This window comes from Procambarus clarkii, chromosome 46 (assembly GCF_040958095.1).
Source record: "Procambarus clarkii isolate CNS0578487 chromosome 46, FALCON_Pclarkii_2.0, whole genome shotgun sequence".
In the NCBI taxonomy this organism is placed as follows: domain Eukaryota; kingdom Metazoa; phylum Arthropoda; class Malacostraca; order Decapoda; family Cambaridae; genus Procambarus; species Procambarus clarkii.
Genome location: NC_091195.1, coordinates 31124631 through 31149083, shown reverse-complemented (window position 1 = coordinate 31149083; position 24453 = coordinate 31124631). Strand labels below are relative to the sequence as shown.

At 44.0% G+C, this 24453-nt stretch overlaps 3 protein-coding genes across 3 annotated transcripts; 1 reads left to right on the top strand and 2 right to left on the bottom strand.

Annotated features, from left to right (window-relative positions):
- Positions 1 to 8540: 8540 nt before the first annotated feature.
- On the top strand, positions 8541 to 9068 carry LOC138350597 (50 kDa spicule matrix protein-like). The gene has a single exon (XM_069301620.1). The coding sequence runs from the start codon at positions 8541 to 8543 to the stop codon at positions 9066 to 9068; it is 528 nt and encodes a 175-aa protein (XP_069157721.1).
- A 1951-nt stretch (positions 9069 to 11019) lies between these two features.
- On the bottom strand, positions 11020 to 11976 carry LOC138350596 (uncharacterized). Its single transcript, XM_069301619.1, has one exon. It carries the CDS (start codon positions 11974 to 11976, stop codon positions 11020 to 11022), a length of 957 nt encoding a protein of 318 aa, XP_069157720.1.
- Positions 11977 to 12569: 593 nt separating this feature from the next.
- On the bottom strand, positions 12570 to 21452 carry LOC138350595 (micronuclear linker histone polyprotein-like). Its single transcript, XM_069301618.1, has 2 exons — positions 20975 to 21452; positions 12570 to 14756 (listed from the first exon to the last, which is right to left on the bottom strand). The coding sequence occupies exons 1-2, from the start codon at positions 21414 to 21416 to the stop codon at positions 12811 to 12813; spliced, it is 2388 nt and encodes a 795-aa protein (XP_069157719.1). The 5' UTR covers positions 21417 to 21452; the 3' UTR covers positions 12570 to 12810.
- Positions 21453 to 24453: the final 3001 nt, after the last annotated feature.

Below are 24453 nucleotides of genomic sequence, written 5' to 3'. Positions count from 1 at the left end.
TCCTACAACCACTGCTGGTCAGGCTGCAGTCTTTGATAACGCAGCTGGTGAGTAGTGGTGACCTTGAGACAGCTACCCCCGATGGTGTTAAACGTTGATATATCCGGTGACTGCTTCAATGTGGACAGCATACTGACCCTGACAACCTCGTTAGTGATGTGAGGTGTCTGCTGGGTGACTCGTGTAATGTCACCCACCCCAAAGTAACCAGTTAACGAGTTACTTGGTTTGGTGGGGGGGGGGAGGACTTTGTGTAATGTGCCTTCCCCTTGGTCTTCACAGACTAGGGTGGTCATCCCACCCTACTGAAGAGACCTTGGGTTCACGTGTGGCTGGAACAACTGAGTAGGTGTAACATTCAGACCTGGGAAAAGACAGACATCAACATGACAGAATCATAGATATAACTCTGGGTTTGTTGGAAGTTGGAAACCCCCATAGCACAGTAAAGTCTGCTACCCAAGTTAAGCACATTTAATAAATACACATCATTGCCTCTACAGGAAACTTTAATGAATTCTAAATGATACTAACCAAGGGAGTTACTTTACTTTTTACAGTACAGTGCGAGGTCTTGTTACCATGGGGTGACGAGAGTGCACTTGACTACTGATGAGAGGTGACAGAGAGTCATCTTCATCCTCTCCACTTTACTCGTTACTTGAGTCATTAGTCAGCACCGCTGACTAATAACTCAATTAACGTAGAGTCAAAATAACGTAGAGTCAAGTAACGTAGAGTCAGGAATTAGACCTGCTGAAGGCAGTTCTAATTCCTCTCTAGCATGATACGGTTTCAATTTATTGACATGAATTATTCTTTCCACCTGATTCTCAAATATCCCTTTTATGGCCAGATTGACCGGGCCCGCCCTCTTTATGATTTTATACGGCCCCCGCCATCTAGGAGCTAGTTTCCTACTCTGATTGACGTGCAGCTTCATTTACCCTCATCACGAGGCTACCCTCCTTCAACTCTAGGGGTTATCTTGAGGTTATCTTGAGATGATTTCGGGGCTATTTTTAGTGTCCCCGTGGTCTGGTCCTCGACCAGACCTCCACCCCCAGGAAGCAGCCCGTGACAGCTGACTAACACCCAGGTACCTATTTTACTGCTAGGTAACAGGGGCATAGGGTGAAAGAAACTCTGCCCATTGTTTCTCGCCGGCGCCTGGGATCGAACCAAGGACCACAGGATCACAAGTCCCGCGTGCTGTCCGCTCGGCCGACCGGCTCCTCCGGTCGCACTTTCTTGTCATAAAATTGAGCATAACGATCCTGTGCTTTCTTAGAAGTTTCGGCCGCAATACTCCAAGCATTCCTCCTTTTACTGAGAACCTCTGAAGGGTAGTCCTCAGTGTATGCAATATCATGTCTGTTAAGCAGTCCTGAGGGGAAATTTCATGAATGACCAGCAAACAAAAGAAGGGGTTGGTGTTAATCGACTGATGGATGACAGTATTCAAAGCCAACTGAACATTGGGCAGGTGTTCGTCCCATGAGTTTGCATCATGTTCAGCAAGGATTGCAAGCATATCGCCACTCACCTCCCCCCCCCCCCCCCCTCCCCACACGACTCCTCATGGATTGTTTTTCACGATAGCCAAAGTTGTTCTGAGGATACCACAGCCCGAAGCTAAGTAAACTATAGCTGGTACACTCTGTGCTATACATTAATTGCGATTTAATAAGGAAATAACCCTGTATATCAAATATTCTTTCCTCCAGTGACTTGATAAGAGGAATTAGCTGCCCATTCCTCACTCAATTCCTTTTTGTGGTGTTTGGTGCTACAAGTTCCATTGTTCATTAGTAATGTTATGTTAAGTGATTCCAAGTACATTCTGGTGCAGTGTATTAAGTATAAATAATATTGTTTTTTTTTCAGCAGTTGAAGTGCATTATAGACAAATTTTATGTTTTCCCTAGACCTTAATCTGGAGTTTCCTTTAGCATTTTATATTAAATGTTACATGATCTGTGTTTATAGTACTGTACTCTATAACTTTATTATAAGCTAATTACAGCAGTTGCTATAACATTGCAGAATATTCTTGTATTCTTTCCACAGTGTTTTTTTTCTATTATTATTATTATTATTATTATTATTATTATTATTTACACATTTACAGAAAGTTAATTTGTTTTAAATTCTTGATGCCTTATTGCTACATGTTCTGCATTACATGTTAATTCTTTTGTGTATATTTGTCTACATTTTATCCATTATTAAGTATCATATTGTACTACATGTTGAGTGTTGTATACTTGTGTAATTATTTTCATGAAATTTACATCTCTCAGTTTTATGATAAAATTTACTATGCTTTACCTGATCCAATTAATTTACATAACTCCAGTTTCAAGTCATGTGCATACCAGATTTCATATTTAATTTATAATTTTGCTGATTCATATATTTTGTGTTATATATAATTTTTCAGTGGTTAGTTTTATTACACTGTATGCAGAAGGTGTTTGTGCACACTAAGGAGCTACACATGTGACAAAATTATACATTTGGCAAGAATCTTAGCTCGGACTGAGTGACCTTGAAAACAAGCGCGCTTATGTGGAGCAGAAAGGCCTAACTCCTCGTGCCCCGCCTCTTAGCAGTGCTTCTGCATGCATAAACAGTGTGTAAATCTTTCCTTCTGATCGTGCGATATGATTGGAGTCCCTTTGCTGTGTGGTTGATGTGTAACTCTGTGGTTCGTGCTGTGTGCAGCTGTGAACCTGCCCAGGCGACACTCGAGGCATGGCGACTGCTGCCTCTAAGGCAGGTGCTGCCTCAGTGGCCTCACACCAGAGTGCTAGTACATCAAGTGGTCTACACGAGGAAGATACAAGCATGGTATCTTTCACAGTGGACTCAAATGCTGGACAGGAGGAGCCTGATAGTGACGAAACTCCTTGGACAACTGTATCGTCCCGGAGGAAGACACAAGGAGTCAAAAATATAATAAATTGTAACCATGAGAAGAAAAGAACCAACCTGCAGTTTCCCTCGGGCACGGGAACTGCAGCAAAATATGCATGGTTGGCTGAGGCAGCCAAAAAACACCCTGGTGGTGGCTATTAGTTGGCGAATAGACATGCAAACCATGTTCGCATGAACATTACTGATGAGATGGTGCAATATTTCTGTACTCAAGAGCTTGCTGGTATAACAATGAGGAAACCACCACCGCCTGCTCATACCCACAGGACACCCGTCATCATTTTTGGTCTGGACCTCTACCAGGATCACACACTGGTAGAGCAGCATGAATATATTTTCAATGCGAAAAGAACAAAGGGCAGAGAGACTATTCTCGCCAACTGGACCAGCGAAGAGACTCCGCCGGAAAGATTTACTGTTCCATGTGCTTATCGGCAACTAACAATGAAGATTTACACCCCTCCCAGGAGCAGGTGTTACAAGTGCAACGGTGGAATCATGTTGCAAGGAACTGTTGGAATGATGAGCGGTGTGGCCACTGTGCCGGAAAGCATGCAACGTCTGTGTGTGATGCTAAAAAGGGTGGTGCACTAAAACTGAGGTGTGCAAACTTTCACATGGAGGGAGTTCCCGCCTGGCATGGGGACTGTACCTCACTCCCGCCGAGACGGGCTGCCCGGGGTACACCAGCTGGGGGCGCCAGTAACCACCCTGGCTCATCTGCTGTGCCCCCACCGGTCACTCCGTCACACTCCCCTCCCTTACCCAACCACTCCAACGCCACGGCTAGTAGCTCGCGTGACACAGTTGTAGGCCCTACCAATTCATGTTGGTCGGGGGGCCTGGATCAGGCACAGAAAATTAGTGAGCTTATGCATACAGTAGAAAAACAAAACAAAATTGTGGAAAACCTGACCAAGCAGATAACCGAACAAAATAAGGAAATCATGCACCAAAAGACGATGATAACCACTCTTCAGGACACTGTGAGAGTATTAATAACTGAGTGCAGGCCACACCAACCTGGGGTACCACCATGTGCTCCCATGCGGCCAGCACCCCGGGGCAGACCCCAGCAGGGTGTGTCCCAGCCCTCACACCAGCTGGGCTCTCCCACCACGGCTCCCCACACCCCAGCCTCATCAACGCAGTGCGCTATGAACAGAGGTAAACTATTCCACGTAGAAACGCATAGTGCTGTCGGTGAGTATTATGGCGCAACTGATCCTGATAATGAACGTAGTGACACTGAGGGTGAGAACTTTAATGGTGATGACGATCAAGATGTTGATACCGGGTCTAATAAACTCTGTTTGAAGGAATACAGTAGTGGAAATGTTGAAAGTGATTGTGGTAAAGAACAAAGTGAAACCAGTGACGCTTATAGTGATAGTGACGAAGTTCAACTGGACGTGGATGCCCGCCTCGGGCCGCGCACGCCACATCCCAGATGGTTCCGCCGTGACACATTTAAAGAAATGGTGACAGGTGATGTGCTGACTGAAGAGGAAAAAGAAGCTGTAATAAAGCACTACAACCGGTATGTAGACATACTTGCTTTCCTGAAACTGCAGACTGATAAAGTACAAAAGAACAATGGCGGCCTCTGAATCTCATAAGAACAAGTACAGTGTCATACCCACATTTTGCTTCCAGTAGATGAACGACATATGAGATTCAGAAACAAGTAGTGTATTGTGAGGACTAATAATAAACAGAAGCTCCCCTATGACTCTGTAATATCCCCATTGGCCAAACTATTATGTATTAACGACAAGACCTACCATTAATGTATGATGACTTACTGTAAATATGTAGCTCTTGTAATAGCACTTTCTCTGTAACTAGCTGACATTGTATCTATAAGGTGTGAAGGATTGAAGAAATTGTTTATGTAATAATCTAAGATGAGGTCTGATAAAGACCTTTTGTTCCCTCTGTAATGCTTTTGCGCTACCGCTCACAGGATGAGTATGGGGTGCACAATAAACTAGCCGCCTTCGGCGGCAACAATAAAAAATCCTTAACTGAACGATTAGTATGTCCCGTCATCCCGTTTGCTTGAGGGTGGTAAGCTGTTGTAAAAGCTGATGTTGTCTCTAATATCCTAGAAACTTCCCTAAAAATATTCCCGTTGAATTCCTGACCCCGGTCAGAGACTAAAACTTTAGGAGGCCCGAATACAGTTACAAACCTACGCAAGAACGCATTTGTAACCATACGAAAATCTTTCTGAAGTAATGAAATTAGTGTAGTGTATCTGGACAGATGGTCCACCAGTACCAACACGTACCTCTTGCCTGAATGATTGTAATGGAGATCAATCAAATCAGCTTCCACCCGATCTAAGGGTTTACAAATTTCCGGAAATTCCTGCAAAGGAGCTTGTACCTTCACGGTACCTTTTCTCCTTTGACAGTGGAGACACGACTTCGCATAGTGAATTACCTCAGAAAGCAACCCTGGGAAATAAAAAAGAGACTTTGCTCTCAAGTGGCTTTTAAAGATACCTGGGTGACCTGCAACCTTAGATGCATGTGCCAGCTTTAATGCCGACGACCGTAATGCGTCTGGAATAACCAATTGAAATACTGCCCTATCTTTTTGACTATTTACGTAGTACAGGACCCCGTCCTTCAACTTGATATCAAGTATCGGTAATCTGCGGTTCTTGGAAGGATGCAGACGATGAGTCACAATAACGTGGCTGAAGTATGTTGACCAGAAGGTCAATTTGGAAGGATAATTTTCTCCCTTCCAAATATTCAATAATATCTTTCCACCTAGGTTCGCTCATCTTGAATTCTCTCATTTTCTCAGATGAAATGTTTTCAATATTCTGGTTGACGTTAATAGTAGCGATGTTCCTACTTACAGTATCTGGCACTACATGTGACGGCCCAGGCTTGTAGGGTATCTGGGATGAGTGTGCCGACAGTTCGTGAGACCAGCGTGACATTCGTGGGCATTTAGTACGTTTCTTAAAAATGCGTGTTAAGGCTCGATTGTCAGTGTAGATTACAAAATGCCGCTGAAATAGATATGGCTCTAAATATCTAACTGACTCTACCAGCGCCTCCCGATCCGTGGCCGAATACCGAACTTCTGGTCCCTTGACCTTTCTACTGAAATAGGCCACCGGATGGTTGAGATTTTCTGTATCTCGCTGTATTAAACACCCGCCAATAGCTATACCACTGGCGTCAGTGGGTACCTTCCACTCTATCAAAATCAGGTATGGCCAGTACCGGGGACGTAATAAGTTGACTCTTCATTTTACCATAAGCTACATCATGTTCTGGTTTCCAAACAAACTTTGTATTTTTCTTTGTGAGTTAGGTAAAGGGTGCTGAAATACTCTCGAAACCTTCAATGTGATGACGAAAGTATCTGCCCGCTCCCAAAAACCTGCGCACGTCCTTTGCTGTCCTTGGAGTAGGCATTTCAGCAATGGCGCGGCAAGAGTCTGGGTCAGGTCGAATACCATCTGGGCTCATCTGGAATCCCAGAAATTTGAATTTCTGCACTGCCACGATGCACTTCTGTGTATTAAGTTTGAAACCCGCCCGATCTAACAAAGTAAAAGTTTCAGTTAAGTCTCGTAAGTGTTCTTCAAACATCCTGGAATATATCACAACATCATCCAGGTACGCTAATGAATGCCTTCCCAAAACTAGACTGAAGATAAAGTTAATGACGAAGGGGCTGTCTTTAGGCCAAAAGGCATCCTACAAAATTGGTGGGTATGCTTGCCATCAGAGAGCGCTGTTTTTTCCCTGTCCTTTTCAGCCACTGGTATTGTCCAAAAGGCTGATTTTGCATCAAGAATGGAAAAATACTTGGCAGCTCCAAATTGATCTATTATCTCCTGAATTCGGGGTAAAGGATACACATCACCTTTAGTTATTTCGTTTACCTTCTGGTAGTCCACACAAAAGCGATAACTACCTGTTGTCCTGTTGTGAACTAACACAACAGGAGATAGCCACGGTGACGTACTAGACTCTATCATGTCTTGCCTCAAAATTTTCTGGCACTCAACCCTGATAACATCCTTTGTCTGTTCCGGAAGTCTCCACTGTCGGGTGACCACCGGCGAGTGGTCACCTGTAGGAATAGTGTGCTCAATCCGGTCCAGGAGATCAATCTGATCATCATCTGTGGCAAATAGTCTAGGGAATTCGCGTAAGACCCCCTCTCAACAGTTTCCTGTGTGCTTGAGAGACATGTTGTAAGTCCAGTGCCGAGATTAACTTATCTACGTCATGTATATTACTTTTTTAAATCATCTCGTACTTGTTCTTTGAATGTCCCTCCGTTACATTTAAAGCACTACATTGTGCTGTGCTGGCAGGCATCTCTCCCTTGCTTTTATGCTGATAAATTTCAGCGTCCTCTACAATCATAGCCTCAGATACTCTATCTCCGACTCTGAACCGATAAGTCTTATGGGAGAGGTTGACGACTGGAATAAGGGTACCTTTGTCAAGCACTAGTAGTGGAAATTAATAGCCGGTTACATCTTCCAGCTACCTGAAGGGTGGTACCTGGTAAGATGTGACGGCCCACGAATACTTTCAGGAATTTAACAAAATGTGGGCGGCAATATTGCTTGGTCAATGCATGTAACACAAATGACCTATCGGTGTCTGGAAGAAACTGAAAAAGCAATTTGGGATAATTTATGTTAAATTTCGGCTTCCTCTTAATTGAAGCAACAACTGGGGGGTGATTGACCATCTCAACTGGGTAGAAAATCTGTCCCAGCCGAAATCAGCAGTTCCGAGCACCTTTCCTCGCAGACAGGGAGTAATTAAAGTGGGACAAGAAGTCCATCCCTATGAGGATGGACCCTGAAAAATCAAGATTTTAAACTAATGTGCATGTATGAGGGTAAAATTCCCTATTGATTTCAAAGTTAATGGTACTATGCCCCCAGATATCAATCTTTTCTCCATTGACTGCCGTTAACTGTTTCTCACTACACTTAAGACGTGCATCTTTCAGTGTGCTGAAGGCTGACTTTTTAATCAGAGTTTCCTGACTTCCGGTGTCCACAAAAGCTGTCAATCGCACCCCTTCGACCTTCACAACAAAAGTCTGCCTGCCTTCATAATTACTAGTCCGTCATGGGTCTGTCTTAATCCGTACACCTGTACACGAAACTCTAAAATGGCCTCGGCCATAACAATTCCAACATAAATCCTTAAAATTATTGCGCCTACCAGACGCCCGCTTGCTACTTCCACAAGCAAATCCTTGGAAGTCAACATCGGTAGGGGGAGGGAAGGGGTGAAGGAGAGGGGGGGGGTGGGGGAGGGGGAGGGAAGGGAGTGAGGAGTAGGGTCGGTGGAAGGTGAGCGAGTAGAAGAGGGAGTTTGGCTACCATCGGTCGTGGTGGTTGGTCGAAGGGGTTGGAGCTGTGAAAAGGGAAAGTAGGAGGGAAGGTGATAAGGGGGGACGAAGAATAGGGAGTGGATGAGGAGGGAAGGGGGGAATTTTGGGCAGGGAGAGGTTGGTATGGGTTGGTCCGGGATTGGGGAGGATATGGGTTGGATAGGGATTGAGGTTGATATGGGCGGCCTGAGTGTAGGACGGATATGGGACAGCCAGGGGTTGGTATGGATATGGGCTTGCCTGGGGTGGATATGGGGCGGCCTGAGGTGGATATGGGTCGGTCTGGGGTGGATATGGGTCGGTCTGGGGTGGATATGGGTCGGTCTGGGGTGGACATGGGTCAGCCTGGGGTGGACATGGGTCAGCCTGGGGTGGACATGGGACGGCCTGGGGTGGACTTGGGGCAGCCTGGGGTGGATATGGGGCGGCCTGGGGTGGATATGGGGCGGCCTGGGGTGGACATGAGGCGGCCTGGGGTGGACTTGGGGCAGCCTGGGGTGAATATGGGGCGGCCTGGGGTGGATATGGGGCGGCCTGGGGTGGATATGGGGCGGCCTGGGGTGGACATGGGGCGGCCTGGGGTGGATATGGGGTGGCCTTTGATGGACATGGAGCGGCCTGGGGTGGATATGAGGCAGACTCGGGTGGACAAGGGGCGGTCTGGGGTGGATCTGGGGGTAATCAGGGGTTGGGATTGGTATGGGGGCGGCCTTGGGTTGGACATGGGGTAGCCTGGGTGGATATAGAGTGGCCTGGTGTTGGGATGGACATGGGGCGGCCTAGGTGGATATGGGTCGGTCTGGGGTAGATATGGGGTACCCTGGGGTTGGGATAGGTATGGGGCGGCCTTAGGTGGACATGGAGCGGCCAGGGGTTGATATGTCGGGAGAAGTTGGGGGGGTTCGTGTAGAGTCAATTGTGCATCCAAGGAAAATATCCATGTTCGCTATTTTCCAACACACTGGGACCCGTCGATGGTTCCAGGTGAAATTCAATGCACTTCGCGTCTCCATAAAAAAAAATCACAATCAATGCCAAAAAAAAAATTAACACAACCCTTGAAAAACTTTCATGCTCCCGTTCGTGGTGGTAAGAATTATGCCAACTGGGGAAGCACGACATAGACCGAGCTATTGGGCATTTATCTAGCCACTGAATACCTTAAGCTCAATAGTGGTGGAGTTATTTTCTGTGACTCTAAAAGTGCTCTGCAGTCCTTAAATAACCCATCACAATGTATGTCGGAAGTAGCTTGTAATATTAAATGGAATGTAATTTTTGCCAATGATAATAACTATTGTATAAAATTTGTGTGGATACCATCGTATGTTGGAGTTGGAAAACATGACTTTGTAGATCGATTGGCCAATGAGGCTTGCAGGAAAGAAAACATTGATTATGATTTTGGACTATCTAATGCAATTATTAGAAACATACAAATTAAAGAAATTAATTCAGATTTAGAAGAACTAAGAAATGCCCAGAGACCTGAAAGCTGCAGTATTAAAAGTTATGACAAGTTTTGTAATAATAGGTATTTGTATGGTCAGCACAGTAACCGGAGCAGGCAATGTGATGTAGTCATTGCGCTAATTCCCCTTGGCTATAGACACATCTGGCAGGTTAGTGAGGCTGAGCCACTACCAGAATACCCAGATTGTAAACTCTGTGATAAACCTTTGATGCATTCACTAGTTGAATGTGAAACTATATTGTTGAATGTGAAACCGTAAAGGACTTTAGACCTCCTGGCCTCTTGTACCACCAACTGTGTAACTATTTTATTGACTCAGGTGTTCTGGACGACATCGTAACCACTTATCCAAACTTTGCTTGTCCGTTTTAAAGAATGAAGAACAATTTTTATTTATATTACTTCTAAGCTGTATCACTTATGAACCCATCCCTGCCCTTGTGAGGCAGTGCACAATAGAAAGTTGTTTTCACATATCCATACATTAAAACATTGATTGTAACCATGATATATATGTGCTTCCGCCTACAGTTTAGACCTATTGTCTTATGTATGACCCTCTGTCCTGCGTGACAGTGAATACCAGTATTTTCCTCACTTTAATAAGACTTAATCGAATTCCTCATTTCATAAATGGAATGTACTAGGCAGTGATGTGGTGGAGGCTGACTCTATACACAGTTTCAAATGTAGAAATGATAGAGCCCAGTAGGCTCAGGAATCTGTACATCAGTTGAGAGGCGGGACCAAAGAGACAAAGCTCAACCCCCGCAAGCACAATTAGGTGAGTACAATTAGATGAGGACAGAGATTATAAGTAATGGTAGTAACTTCTCACAGACATAATAACTAAAAGGATTATAAGTAATTGAAGTGACTTCTGACAGACATAACAACTACAGAGATTATAAGTAATGGTAGTAACTTCTCGCAGACATAATAACTACAAAGATTATAAGTAATGGTAGTGATTTCTCACAGACATAACAACATAGGATAAAATCAAAACATAGATTTCTGTATTTTATATAAAGATTTACACCAAGTCCCTGGCACTCTCCAGAGGGCTTTGTCAAGGTCTGAGTGCATGTTTAGGACGAGACTTACTTGACAAAGCACTCAGGAGAGTGGGAAAGACTTGGTATAAATGTTTACATAAAATACGCAAATACATAAGTGTGAGTTTGTATCCTAAGCAACGATAGTTATTATAGAATGTTGTTAATAACATACCTGAAGAACAGCTGTGATCCTCCTCCAGGAGCCTGGTCCTTCAGTAACATCTGTCGTGGCGACCTGAAGAACAGCTGTGATCCTCCTCCAGGAGCCAGGTCCTTCAGTAACATCTGTTGTGGCGACCTGAAGAACAGCTGTGATCCTCCTCTAGGAGCCTGGTCCTTCAGTAACATCTGTTGTGGAGACCTGAAGAACAGCTGTGATCCTCCTCCAGGAGCCAGGTCCTTCAGTAACATCTGTTGTGGAGACCTGAAGAACAGCTGTGATCCTCCTCCAGGAGCCTGGTCCTTCAGTAACATCTGTCGTGGAGACCTGAAGAACAGCTGTGATCCTCCTCCAGGAGCCAGGTCCTTCAGTAACATCTGTTGTGGCGACCTGAAGAACAGCTGTGATCCTCCTCCAGGAGCCAGGTCCTTCAGTAACATCTGTTGTGGCGACCTGAAGAACAGCTGTGATCCTCCTCCAGGAGCCAGGTCCTTCATTAACATCAGTCGTGGAGACCTGAAGAACAGCTGTGATCCTCCTCCAGGAGCCAGGTCCTTCAGTAACATCTGTTGTGGAGACCTGAAGAACAGCTGTGATCCTCCTCCAGGAGCCTGGTCCTTCAGTAACATCAGTCGTGGAGACCTGAAGAACAGCTGTGATCCTCCTCCAGGAGCCAGGTCCTTCAGTAACATCTGTTGTGGCGACCTGAAGAACAGCTGTGATCCTCCTCCAGGAGCCAGGTCCTTCAGTAACATCTGTTGTGGCGACCTGAAGAACAGCTGTGATCCTCCTCCAGGAGCCTGGTCCTTCATTAACATCAGTCGTGGAGACCTGAAGAACAGCTGTGATCCTCCTCCAGGAGCCAGGTCCTTCAGTAACATCTGTTGTGGAGACCTGAAGAACAGCTGTGATCCTCCTCCAGGAGCCTGGTCCTTCAGTAACATCAATCTTGAAGACCGGGAACCATCTCGTGTCAGACGTCCATGTTGTTCTTGGTATATTTTCTTCACTTATATCAAGCTGGTCGGGCCAGTATCGCCTGTGTATCATGGGTTATGCCTAGGTATGATCGCACTGGGCGATCATAACCAGGCTTTCACGGATGGTCTTGTTCTGATATGATACTTTGCGCACAGACTCCTGGTGTTCACTCTGGTTCGAGATTAGTCCCACACAGAAACCTGGTGTTCGTTCTGCCACGAACCACATCATATTCAGACACGTGGTGTTCGCTCTGGCCCAAGACTCGTCACACACACACACACACACACACACACACACACACACACACACACACACACACACACACACACACACACACACACACACACACACACATACACACATACACACATACACACATACACATACACACACACACACACACACACACACACACACACACACACACACACACACACACACACACACACACACACACACACACACACACACACACACATACACACATACACACATACACACATACACATACACACACACACACACACACACACACACACACACACACACACACACACACACACACACACACACACACACACACACACACACACACACACACACACACACACACACACACAAACACACACACACACACACACACACACACACACACACACACACACACACACACACACACACACACACACACACACACACACACACGTACGTGGTGTTCACTCTGGCCTTGAGACTCGTCCCACTTAGACACGGGACTCGTACTACTTGCTGGACTTGGCCACCTGGTCATGCATCTACTTGCTGGACTTGGCCACTTGATCCTGCATCTTCTTGTACACCTTCACCAGGTTGTCCCCCACATAGGACTTGTAACTCAGAGCCAAAACTTCTGATAAACAGGTGCTAAACAAGCTAGGCATGCCGTTTATGCTCATATCATTAGTAATATATGCGTCTAAAAACTCAGCCAGGTCCCAAAAATACCTCTCCGCCCTCTCTGGATATCGCCTTTCCACTGTGACTGAAAACGTTTTGATAAGATTAATTATGGGAGGCTGCCAGATCTTGTGGAGGAGGCGGCGCATGATGACGGAGCTACACTTGGCCCGCGATGCGTGAGCCAACACTTTAATTCCTAAGAAAAGTTCGTCGTCGGATATGTCGTTCTGCGTGAGGAGCTGGTCGTAGTGAGGGCCCAGCAGCCTGGCAACCACTTCCTCCGACGAGAGGATTAACAAAGTACTCAGAGGCACTAACCAGTTGGTATATGACTGTACTGGTTCCTCTGTACCCTTGTTGACTTCGTTGTTTATAACAGCGATGGTGCTGGAGTGCTTGGGGTTCCCAGTCATTCTTTTTGAAGTATTTTTCCGAGGAGCGTCACGAGGCCTGGGTCCATGGTTCCAGTTCTGACTGTTAACGTGCTTAGTTTTAGTGACGTTTCTTTTGCCAGTCACAGCTCTGCCAGTCACAGCTCTGCCAGTCACAGCTCTGCCAGTCACTGCTCTGCCAGTCACAGCTCTGCCAGCAGTGCGTCTGCTCCTTTCAACATCTTCAACATCAACATTCCGCTGGTTCCTGTAAGAGGTACTCCGCTCCGGGTTATCTCTACCCAGTTCTTTATTTTTCTGTTCAAACTTTTCCTTTCCTTTTACAGGTTCTTTTCTGAGCTCGAACTTCTCATTCTTCTTCTCATGATCAGGGCTCCTCTCATCACCTTCACTGCCAGCCTTGTGTTTACCCTTCGCTGGCGCTTCTCTCCCTTCATGACGTCTGTTTTCTTGATGAGTATTTCTGCCACTGCTGGCAGTTCTTGTCTTTCTTATTCCTGATTTAGCGCCGTCTACTCGTAAGTTATTACTTGTCTTTACTTTGCTTTTATCTTTATTGACTTTTTCGTCGTTCCTAAAAATGTCATAATAATTGTTGTGTAACTGTTTATCGTTCTCTTCTCTTCTCCTGGAATTATTGTCTGAGTGTAGAGGAATGTGAGCAGAAGCTGTGGGTAATACCTCCTGACGTCTGTCGATGGCAGTTGGTCGTCGGTTGTTGCCTCGCTGGAACTGGTCGTCTATCACCTTACTTGTGCCAGTTGGTCGTCGGTTGTTGCCTCGCTGGAACTGGTCGTCTACCACCTTACTTGTGCCAGTTGGTCGTCGGTTGTTGCCTCGCTGGAACTGGTCGTCTACCACCTTACTTGTGCCAGTTGGTCGCCTGCTGTTGCCTCGCTGGAACTGGTCGTCTATCACTTTACTTTTGCCAGTTGGTCGCCTGCTGTTGCCTCGCTGGAACTGGTCGTCTACTACCTTACTTGTGACAGTTGGTTGCCTGCTGTTGCCTCGCTGGAACTGGTCGTCTACTACCTTACTTGTGACAGTTGGTTGCCTGCTGTTGCCTCGCTGGAATTGGTCGTCAACTACCTTACTTGTGCCAGTTGGTCGCCGGCTGCTGCCTCGCTGGAAATGGTCGTCGACCACCTTACTTGTTCCTGCTTGTCGTCGGCTGCTGCCTCGCTGAAAATGGTCGTCGACCACCTTATTTACTCCAGTTGGTTGTCGACTACTGCCTCGCTGGAACTGGTCGTCTACCACCTTACTTATGCCAGTTGGTCGCCTGCTGCTGCCTCGCAGGAGTTGGTCGTCTACCACTTGACGTGTACCAGTGGTGGATGGTCGCCTTCCACTGCCTCGTTGCCGGCGTTTGTCATCATCCAGCAACTCGTCCGTGTCCGACACCCGTTCTGAAAACATCATTTGTTTATTATAGAGCTGACACAAATGTCAGCAGGTCGACACTCGCTGTTACCAAATTAGGTAGATAACTATATATTTGTATATATATATATATATATATATATATATATATATATATATATATATATATATATATATATATATATATATATATATATATATATATATATATATATATATATATGTGTATATATATATATATATATGTGTATATATATATATATATTATATATATATATATTACATATATATATATATATATATATATATATATATATATATATATATATATATATATATATATATATATATATATATTATATATATATATATATATATATATATATATTAGTATATTTTGCTAGCAGTCTTTCCTGTAGACATATATTATTAAATATGACCGAAAAAGTAAGATTAATAATTCTAACACGAATTTTCTTAATATTTCTTATGGTTCTTTTCACTGCCGATGGTAATTGAAAAATCAGTTCTCCAAAATTCATTTTTATTTCTAGTCTGACGCGACACTTGAACGCATTTCGTAATAACTTATTATATTTTCAAAGACTTTAGTTTACACACACACAACTATAACCTGCAAACACTAAAACAGATTTCTTACTATGCTATAATTCAAATGGCTTTTCATTTTATATACCTGCATTTGGGTGAGGTGATATGTTACAACAGTTTTGGATGAGGTAAAAACAAACTTTCAACACAAGATAGAACACGAAATATTGGGTAATATTGGGTAAAGTTAAAGGGGAAGAATGAAAGTAAATGCAAAGGGCCTATTGGCCCATATTTCTTGATGATTCTATATTGGTGCGGAGTCTAGAAGTGGGTCGAATATAGTTGTGCATTAATTGGCTGTTGATTGCTGGTGTTGACTTCTTAATGTGTAGTGCCTCGCAGATATCAAGCCGTCTGCTATCGCAGTATCTATCAATGATTTCTGTGTTTTTTGTTAAGACTTCTCTGGTGATGGTCTGGTTGTAGGAAGAGATTATATGTTCCTTAATGGAACCCTGTTGCTTATGCATCGTTAATCGCCTGGAAAGAGATGTTGTTGTCTTGGCTATATACTGAGATCTTTGAGGCTTACAGTCCCCAAGTGGGCATTTGAAGGCATAGACGACATTGGTCTCTTTCAAAGCGTTCTACTTTGTGTCTGGAGAGTTTCTCATGAGTAGGTTGGCAGTTTTCTTGGTTTTATAGTAAATCGTCAATTATTTCTTCTGATTTTTGTCTGTAGGGATAACGTTTCTATTAACGATATCTTTCAGGACCCTTTCCTCCGTTTTATGAGCTGTGGAAAAGAAGTTCCTGTAAAATAGTCTAATAGGGGGTACAGGTGTTGTGTTAGTTGTCTCTTCAGAGGTTGCATGGCGTTTCACCTTCCTTCTTATGATGTCTTCAACGAAACCATTGGAGAAGTCGTTGTTGACTATAGGCCTTACCCTACAGAGTTCTTCATCGAATTGCTTTCATCCTGAGCTGTGGCTGAGAGCACGGTCGACATAAGTGTTAACAACACTCCTCTTATACCTGTCTGGGCAGTCACTGTTGGCGTTGAGGCACATTCCTATGTTTGTTTCCTTAGTGTAGACTGCAGTGTGGAAACCTCCGCTCCTTTCCATGAGTGTTACATCTAGAAAGGGCAGCATCCCATCCTTCTCCATCTTGTAAGTGAAACGCAACACAGAATTCCGCTCAAATGCCTCCTTCAGCTCCTGCAGATGTCTGACATCAGGTACCTGTGTAAAAATGTTGTCAACATACCTGCAGTATATGGCCGGTTTCAAGTTCATGTCGACTAAGGCCTTTTGTTCGATGGTACCCATGTAGAAGTTCGCAAACAGGACACCTAGGGGAGAACCCATGGCGACCCCATCTACTTGCTTATACATGTGCCCATCTGGGCTCAAGAAGGGTGCCTCTTTAATACAAGCTTGGAGTAGTTTCCTTAGAATGTTTTCTGGTATGTCAAGAGGAGTACACCCCGGATCACGATACACTCTGTCCGCTATCATCCCGATTGTTTCATCCACAGGTACGTTGGTAAACAGTGATTCTACGTCCAATGAGGCTCTTATCCCTGTGGCCCGTGTTCCCTGCAGTAAGTCAACAAATTCCTTTGGAGACGTCAGGCTGAAGGCGCAAGGGACATAAGGAGTCAGCAAGCCGTTGAGTCGCTTCGCCAGTCTGTACGTAGGTGTGGGTGTCTGGCTGATGATTGGCCGAAGTGGGTTTCCAGCCTTGTGTGTCTTGACATTTCCATACGCGTATTCAGGTTTGTATTCCCCAATAATCTTTGGCAGGTGGAGTCCGGATTTCTTGTCGTTCACAGTTTCGATCAATTTGTTGACCTTTGCTTTCAATTCGGCTGTAGTGTCCTTCGTTACCCTTTGGAATTTAGTTTGGTCAGAGAGTATGAGGTTCATTTTCGCCAGATATTCTTCATTTTTAAGAATGACGTATATTGGCGACTTGTCACCTCTCCTGACGACAATCTCCTTGTTGTCACAAAGGCTCTTAACTGCCGCTTTGAGCTCGTGGGACAGTATGGTGCTTCTGTAGTTGCCTCGATTCTTTCCTCCTTCTGCAATAAGTTCTGCTTGTAAGGTATCTTTGGTTATTATTATTAATTCTAACACGAATTTTAATAATTCTAACACGAATTTTCTCAATCTTTCGTACATTTCTTTTCACTGTTGGTGGTAATTCAAAAATCAATTCTCCAAAATTCATTTTTATTTCTAGTCTGACGCGACACTTGAGCGCGTTTCGTAAAACTTATTACATTTTCAAAGACTTTAGTTAACACATACACAACTGAATAGAACTTACACATCTCCGATTTTGTTTATATCTACATTTGAGTGAGGTGGATGGGGTGAGGTGGTATTTAATAAGATATTAATTTCATCAACACAAGACAGAACACGAAACAATGGGTATTGAATAGAAGTGATTGTAGAAAGCCTATTGGTCCATATTTCTTGATGCTTCTATATTGGAGCGGAGTCTTGAGGTGGGTAGAATATAGTTGTGCATTAATTGGCTGTTGATTGCTGGTGTTGACTTCTTGATGTGTAGTGCCTCGCAAACGTCAAGCCGCCTGCTATCGCTGTATCTATTGATGATTTCTGTGTTGTTTACTAGGATTTCTCTGGCAATGGTTTGGTTGTGGGAAGAGATTATATGCTCCTTAATGGAGCCCTGTTGCTTATGCATCGTTAAACGCCTAGAAAGAGATGTTGTTGTCTTGCCTATATACTGTTTTTTTTGGAGCTTACAGTCCCCAAGTGGGCATTTGAAGGCATAGACGACGTTGGTCTCTTTTAAAGCGTTCTGTTTGTGTCTGGTGAGTTTCTCATGAGTAGGCTGGCCGTTTTTCTGGTTTTATAGTAAATCGTCAGTTGTATCCTCTGATTTTTGTCTGTAGGGATAACGTTTCTATTAACAATATCTTTCAGGACCCTTTCCTCCGTTTTATGAGCTGTGGAAAAGAAGTTCCTGTAAAATAGTCTAATAGGGGGTATAGGTGTTGTGTTGGTTGTCTCTTCAGAGGTTGCATGGCGTTTCACTTTCCTTCTTATGATGTCTTCGACGAAACCATTGGAGAAGCCGTTGTTGACTAGGACCTGCCTTACCCTACAGAGTTCTTCGTCGACTTGCTTCCATTCTGAGCTGTGGCTGAGAGCACGGTCGACATATGCGTTAACAACACTCTTCTTGTACCTATCTGGGCAGTCGCTTTTGGCATTTAGGCACATTCCTATGTTCGTTTCCTTAGTGTAGACTGCAGTGTGGAAACCTCCGCTCTTTTCCATGACTGTTACATCTAGAAAGGGCAGCTTCCCATCCTTTTCCATCTCGTAAGTGAAACGCAGCACGGAACTCCGCTCAAATGCCTCCTTCAGCTCCTGCAGATGTCTGACATCAGGTACCTGTGTAAAAATGTCGTCAACATACCTGCAGTATATGGCCGGTTTCAAGTTCATGTCGACTAAGACTTTTTGCTCGATGGTGCCCATGTAGAAGTTTGCAAACAGGACACCTAGGGGAGAACCCATGGCAACCCCATCTACTTGTTTATACATGTGCCCATCCGGGCTCAAGAAGGGTGCCTCTTTAGTACAAGCTTGGAGTAGTTTCCTTAGGATATTTTCTGGTATGTCAAGAGGAGTACAGGCTGGATCACGATACACTCTGTCGGCTATCATCCCGATTGTCTCGTCCACTGGTACGTTGGTGAACAGCGATTCTACGTCCAACGAGGCTCTTATTCCTGTGGCCCGTGTGCCCCGCAGTAAGTCAACAAGCTTGTACTAAAGAGGCACCCTTCTTGAGCCCGGATGGGCACATGTATAAACAAGTAGATGGGGTTGCCATGGGTTCTCCCCTAGGTGTCCTGTTTGCAAACTTCTACATGGGCTCCATCGAGCAAAAAGTCTTAGTCGACATGAACTTGAAACCGGCCATATACTGCAGGTATGTTGACAACATTTTTACACAGGTACCTGATGTCAGACATCTGCAGGAGCTGAAGGAGGCATTTGAGCGGAGTTCCGTGCTGCGTTTCACTTACGAGATGGAAAAGGATGGGAAGCTGCCCTTTCTAGATGTAACAGTCATGGAAAAGAGCGGAGGTTTCCACACTGCAGTCTACACTAAGGAAACGAACATAGGAATGTGCCTAAATGCCAAAAGCGACTGCCGTGATAGGTACAAGAAGAGTGTTGTTAACGCATATGTCGACCTTGCTCTCAGCCACAGCTCAGAATGGAAGCAAGTCGACGAAGAACTCTGTAGGGTAAGGCAGGTCCTAGTCAACAACGGCTTCTCCAATGGTTTCGTCGAAGACATCATAAGAAGGAAAGTGAAACGCCATGCAACCTCTGAAGAGACAACCAACACAACACCTATACCCCCTATTAGACTATTTTACAGGAACTTTTCCACAGCTCATAAAACGGAGGAAAGGGTCCTGAAAGATATTGTTAATAGAAACGTTATCCCTACAGACAAAAATCAGAGGATACAACTGACGATTTACTATAAAACCAGAAAAACGGCCAGCCTACTCATGAGAAACTCTCCAGACACAAAACAGAACGCTTTAAAAGAGACCAACGTCGTCTATGCCTTCAAATGCCCACTTGGGGACTGTAAGCTCCAAAAAACCCAGTATATAGGCAAGACAACAACATCTCTTTCTAGGCGTTTAACGATGCATAAGCAACAGGGCTCCATTAAGGAGCATATAATCTCTTCCCACAACCAAACCATTGCCAGAGAAATCCTAGTAAACAACACAGAAATCATCGATAGATACAGCGATAGCAGGCGGCTTGACGTTTGCGAGGCACTACACATCATGAAGTCAACACCAGCAATCAACAGCCAATTAATGCACAACTATATTCTACCCACCTCAAGACTCCGCTCCAATATAGAAGCATCAAGAAATATGGACCAATAGGCTTTCTACAATCACTTCTATTCAAAACCCATTGTTTCGTGTTCTGTCTTGTGTTGATGAAATTAATACCTTATTAAATACCACCTCACCCCATCCACCTCACTCAAATGTAGATATAAACAAAATCGGAGATGTGTAAGTTCTATTCAGTTGTGTATGTGTTAACTAAAGTCTTTGAAAATGTAATAAGTTTTACGAAACGCGCTCAAGTGTCGCGTCAGACTCGAAATAAAAATGAATTTTGGAGAATTGATTTTTGAATTACCACCAACAGTGAAAAGAAATGTACGAAAGAATGAGAAAATTCGTGTTAGGATTATTAATCTTACTTTTTCGGTCATATTTAATAATATATGTCTACAGGAAAGACTGCTACCAAAATATACTAATATATATATATATATATATATATATATATATATATATATATATATATATATATATATATATATATATATATATGTTGTACCTAGTAGCCAGAACGTCGTACTCGGCCTACTATGCAAGGTCCGATTTGCCTAGTAGGCCAAGTTTTCCTGAATTAATATATTTTCTCTAATTTTTTTTAAGTATTAAACAGAATATTCTGTTTATCTAAGTATTCTACAGAATAAACTCCCACACGTTCTGTCCGCTGCCGGAACTGATAAGTGTATGAAATATATAGTGAAAAAGTTGAGTGGATGCGTGTGTGTTGTGTATATATGGTCTTACCACGGCGGTGATGGGCAGTGGTGGGTCCCCTGCTGGCGCGCGTGGTGAGGGGTCTCCCACGCCATCTATCGGCACTGTTGTACCACAACCTGCAGGACACCAGTCCCGGCCAGAAGGTCCTGTGAAGTAATGCACTTGCGTCCTCCTCCTTCACCGTCACTAGGAACGACTTGTATTTTGACTCCCTGTGGGAGACTTGCTGAATGTTGAGTACCGGGATACCTTGACGCTCAATGAATGACCTGAGAGTGATGGCAGTGAGATGTACTACCCTGAAGACCCACAGGTAGGACACTGCATCACTCCTCGACCTTGCTTCAGTGAAGGGCCGCTGGTGGCTGACGGCGGAGAGGCTGGAGGTGCCTAAAGGGCGCGGGTAACGCTCCTCAAGCACTCCACCTTGGCTCCTCTGTGTGTAGTAGTTGTTGGTCCATCTGTTCATTCTCAGGTCCTGCTAGACCTCACTATCCTCACTCATCACGCTGCCTCAACAACCATGCTGAAAACAAATAAATATTATGAATTATATATGAATAAAGGAAACAGCTGGAGGCCTATTGGCCCATAGGAAGCAACTCGTATTTAAATCCAAATAGACTCATTCGAATATATGTCTGGCCTACGCTTGAAACAATCAAACTACCCCACGGCTATTATGTTACCCAGTAATTTGTTCCATAAATTAATCATTGTTCGTTAACCAGTATTTATCAAGGTCTATCTTTAATAAAACAAATTGAGCATAAATATTTGCTTATTAAAAAAATTAAAACAAAACAAAAATAATCTAATGTGTTGCCAGATGGGTGGGTGTAGTGAATAATGTGTTGCCAGATGGGCGGGTGTAGTGAATAATGTGTTGCCAGATGGGCGGGTGTAGTGAATAATGTGTTGCCAGATGGGCAGGTGTAGTGAATAATGTGTTGCCAGATGGGCGGGTGTAGTGAATAATGTGTTGCCAGATGGGCGGGTGTAGTGAATAATGTGTTGCCAGATGGGCGGGTGTAGTGAATAATGTGTTGCCAGATGGGCGGGTGTAGTGAATAATGTGTTGCCAGATGGGCGGGTGTAGTGAATAATGTGTTGCCAGATGGGCGGGTGTAGTGAATAATGTGTTGCCAGATGGGCGGGTGTAGTGAATAATGTGTTGCCAGATGGGTGGGTGTAGTGAATAATGTGTTGCCAGATGGGTGGGTGTAGTGAATAATGTGTTGCCAGATGGGTGGGTGTAGTGAATAATGTGTTGCCAGATGGGTGGGTGTAGTGAATAATGTGTTGCCAGATGGGCGGGTGTAGTGAATAATGTGTTGCCAGATGGGTGGGTGTAGTGTATAATGTGTTGCCAGATGGGTGGGTGTAGTGAATAATGTGTTGCCAGATGGGCGGGTGTAGTGAATAATGTGTTGCCAGATGGGTGGGTGTAGTGAATAATGTGTTGCCAGATGGGTGGGTGTAGTGAATAATGTGTTGCCAGATGGGTGGGTGTAGTGAATAATGTGTTACCAGATGGGCGGGTGTAGTGAATAATGTGTTGCCAGATGGGCGGGTGTAGTGAATAATGTGTTGCCAGATGGGTGGGTGTAGTGAATAATGTGTTGCAAGAAGGATAAGTGTAATAAATACGGTGTTGCAAGATGGGTGAGTGAATAATGTTATATAAGATGGGCGGGTGTAGTGAATAATGTGTTGCAAGACGGACGAGTGTGGTGCATAATGTGTTATTTATTATGAAGAATGTGTTGCAAGATGGGCTGGTGTATTGTATAGTAGCGGGCTTGACAACAAGTATGGGATTTGTCATCAGCGGTTTTTACAGTTTGACAACAAGTACAGGTTGACCAGACCACACACTAGAAGTTGAAGGGACGACGACGTTTCGGTCCGTCCTGGACCGTTCTCAAGTCGATTGTGACTCACAATCACAATCTCACAATCGACTTGACAATGGTCCAGGACGGACCGAAACGTCATCGTCCCTTCAACTTCTAGTGTGTGGTCTGGTCAACATACTTCAGCCACGTTATTGTGACTCATCGCCTGCAACAAGTACAGGATTTGTCATCAGGGGATTTGGCAGTCTGACAACTAGTACGGGATTTGTCATCAGGTGTTATGACAGTTTGATAACATGTACAGGATTTGTCATCAGGTGTTATGACAGTTTGACAACAAGTACATGATTTGTCATTAGGTGTTCCAGTGGTGTACTATGTACTGTTGGTAGTTGGAATCTGGGTGCCGAGTGCATTGTGTAGTACACTATCTAGGGATAATTACACACCTTAAGGTTGTTGTTGTTGTTGTTAAAGATTCGCTACCTGAAACAAAAAGTTCCAGGTAACACGGGCTATGGTGAGCCCGTAGTGCCTTACACCTTAAGGGAAAGGTTTCAGTATCAAAACGAGGTAATATCTATAATATAGGTATTATATTATATTATACAGACCAACATCCCTACCATGACTGTACCATATAGATTGTATATGGCACAGTCATGGTAGGCACGTTGCTCCTACACCAGATTACATCGAGCAAACCTCACACACAAAAATAGTGCTGGTGTAGTTGATCTCGATGTGCCTATCAGCATGTATATACCTGCTGCCTGGCACATGTATATACCTGCTGCCTGGCACATGTATATACCTGCTGCCCGGCACATGTATATACCTGCTGCCCGGCACATGTATATACCTGCTGCCTGGCACATGTATATACCTGCTGCCTGGCACATGTATATACCTGCTGCCCGGCACATGTATATACCTGCTGCCCGGCACATGTATATACCTGCTGCCTGGCACATGTATATGCCTGCTGCCTGGCACATGTATATACCTGCTGCCTGGCATATGTATATACCTGCTGCCAGGCACATGTATATACCTGCTGCCTGGCACATGTATATACCTGCAGCCAGGCACATGTATATACATGCTGTCAGGCACATAAACACGCCTGTTTATACATGCTACCAGGCATATTTATATTCACCTGTATATACATGCTGCCAGACACATGTATATACATGTTGCCATGGTACATGCACAAGTTCTCTGTACCAACATGATAATAATACATTGTTATATCAGATAACTTCATACATTATTATGTTCTCTGAAGAATATAATAACAATAATCAGTCTCTCATTCGCATATATACATACTCACAAAACACAAACTATCTCATTCACAAACTTTCTCTCATTCTCTGGAACAAAACTTTAATCATTTTGCTATGACAAATTTATCCAAGACAAAATTTTTACTGTTACAAAAATTTTTACAGTTTCCAGAGACATATTTTCATGATTTTCAATAATTTTCTACGGAACATCACTAAAGCTTTCTACAGTACATTACAAAAACTTAAAAAAGAATTCTTAGCCATATCAACAAACACTTTTTATATTATCGGGGATTTAAAATAATTAATTATACATTAAAAGGTATTTATTCATCAACATCAATATTAATAT

Coding starts and splice junctions, on each gene's coding strand:
- LOC138350595 (XM_069301618.1), bottom strand. CDS start 21,416: ATGAACAGATGGACCAACAACTACTACACACAGAGGAGCCAAGGTGGA. Junction 14,757..20,974: donor CACTGCCCATCACCGCCGTG/GTAAGACCATAT, acceptor TGATGTTTTCAG/AACGGGTGTCGGACACGGAC.
- LOC138350596 (XM_069301619.1), bottom strand. CDS start 11,976: ATGTTACTGAAGGACCAGGCTCCTGGAGGAGGATCACAGCTGTTCTTC.
- LOC138350597 (XM_069301620.1), top strand. CDS start 8,541: ATGGGACAGCCAGGGGTTGGTATGGATATGGGCTTGCCTGGGGTGGAT.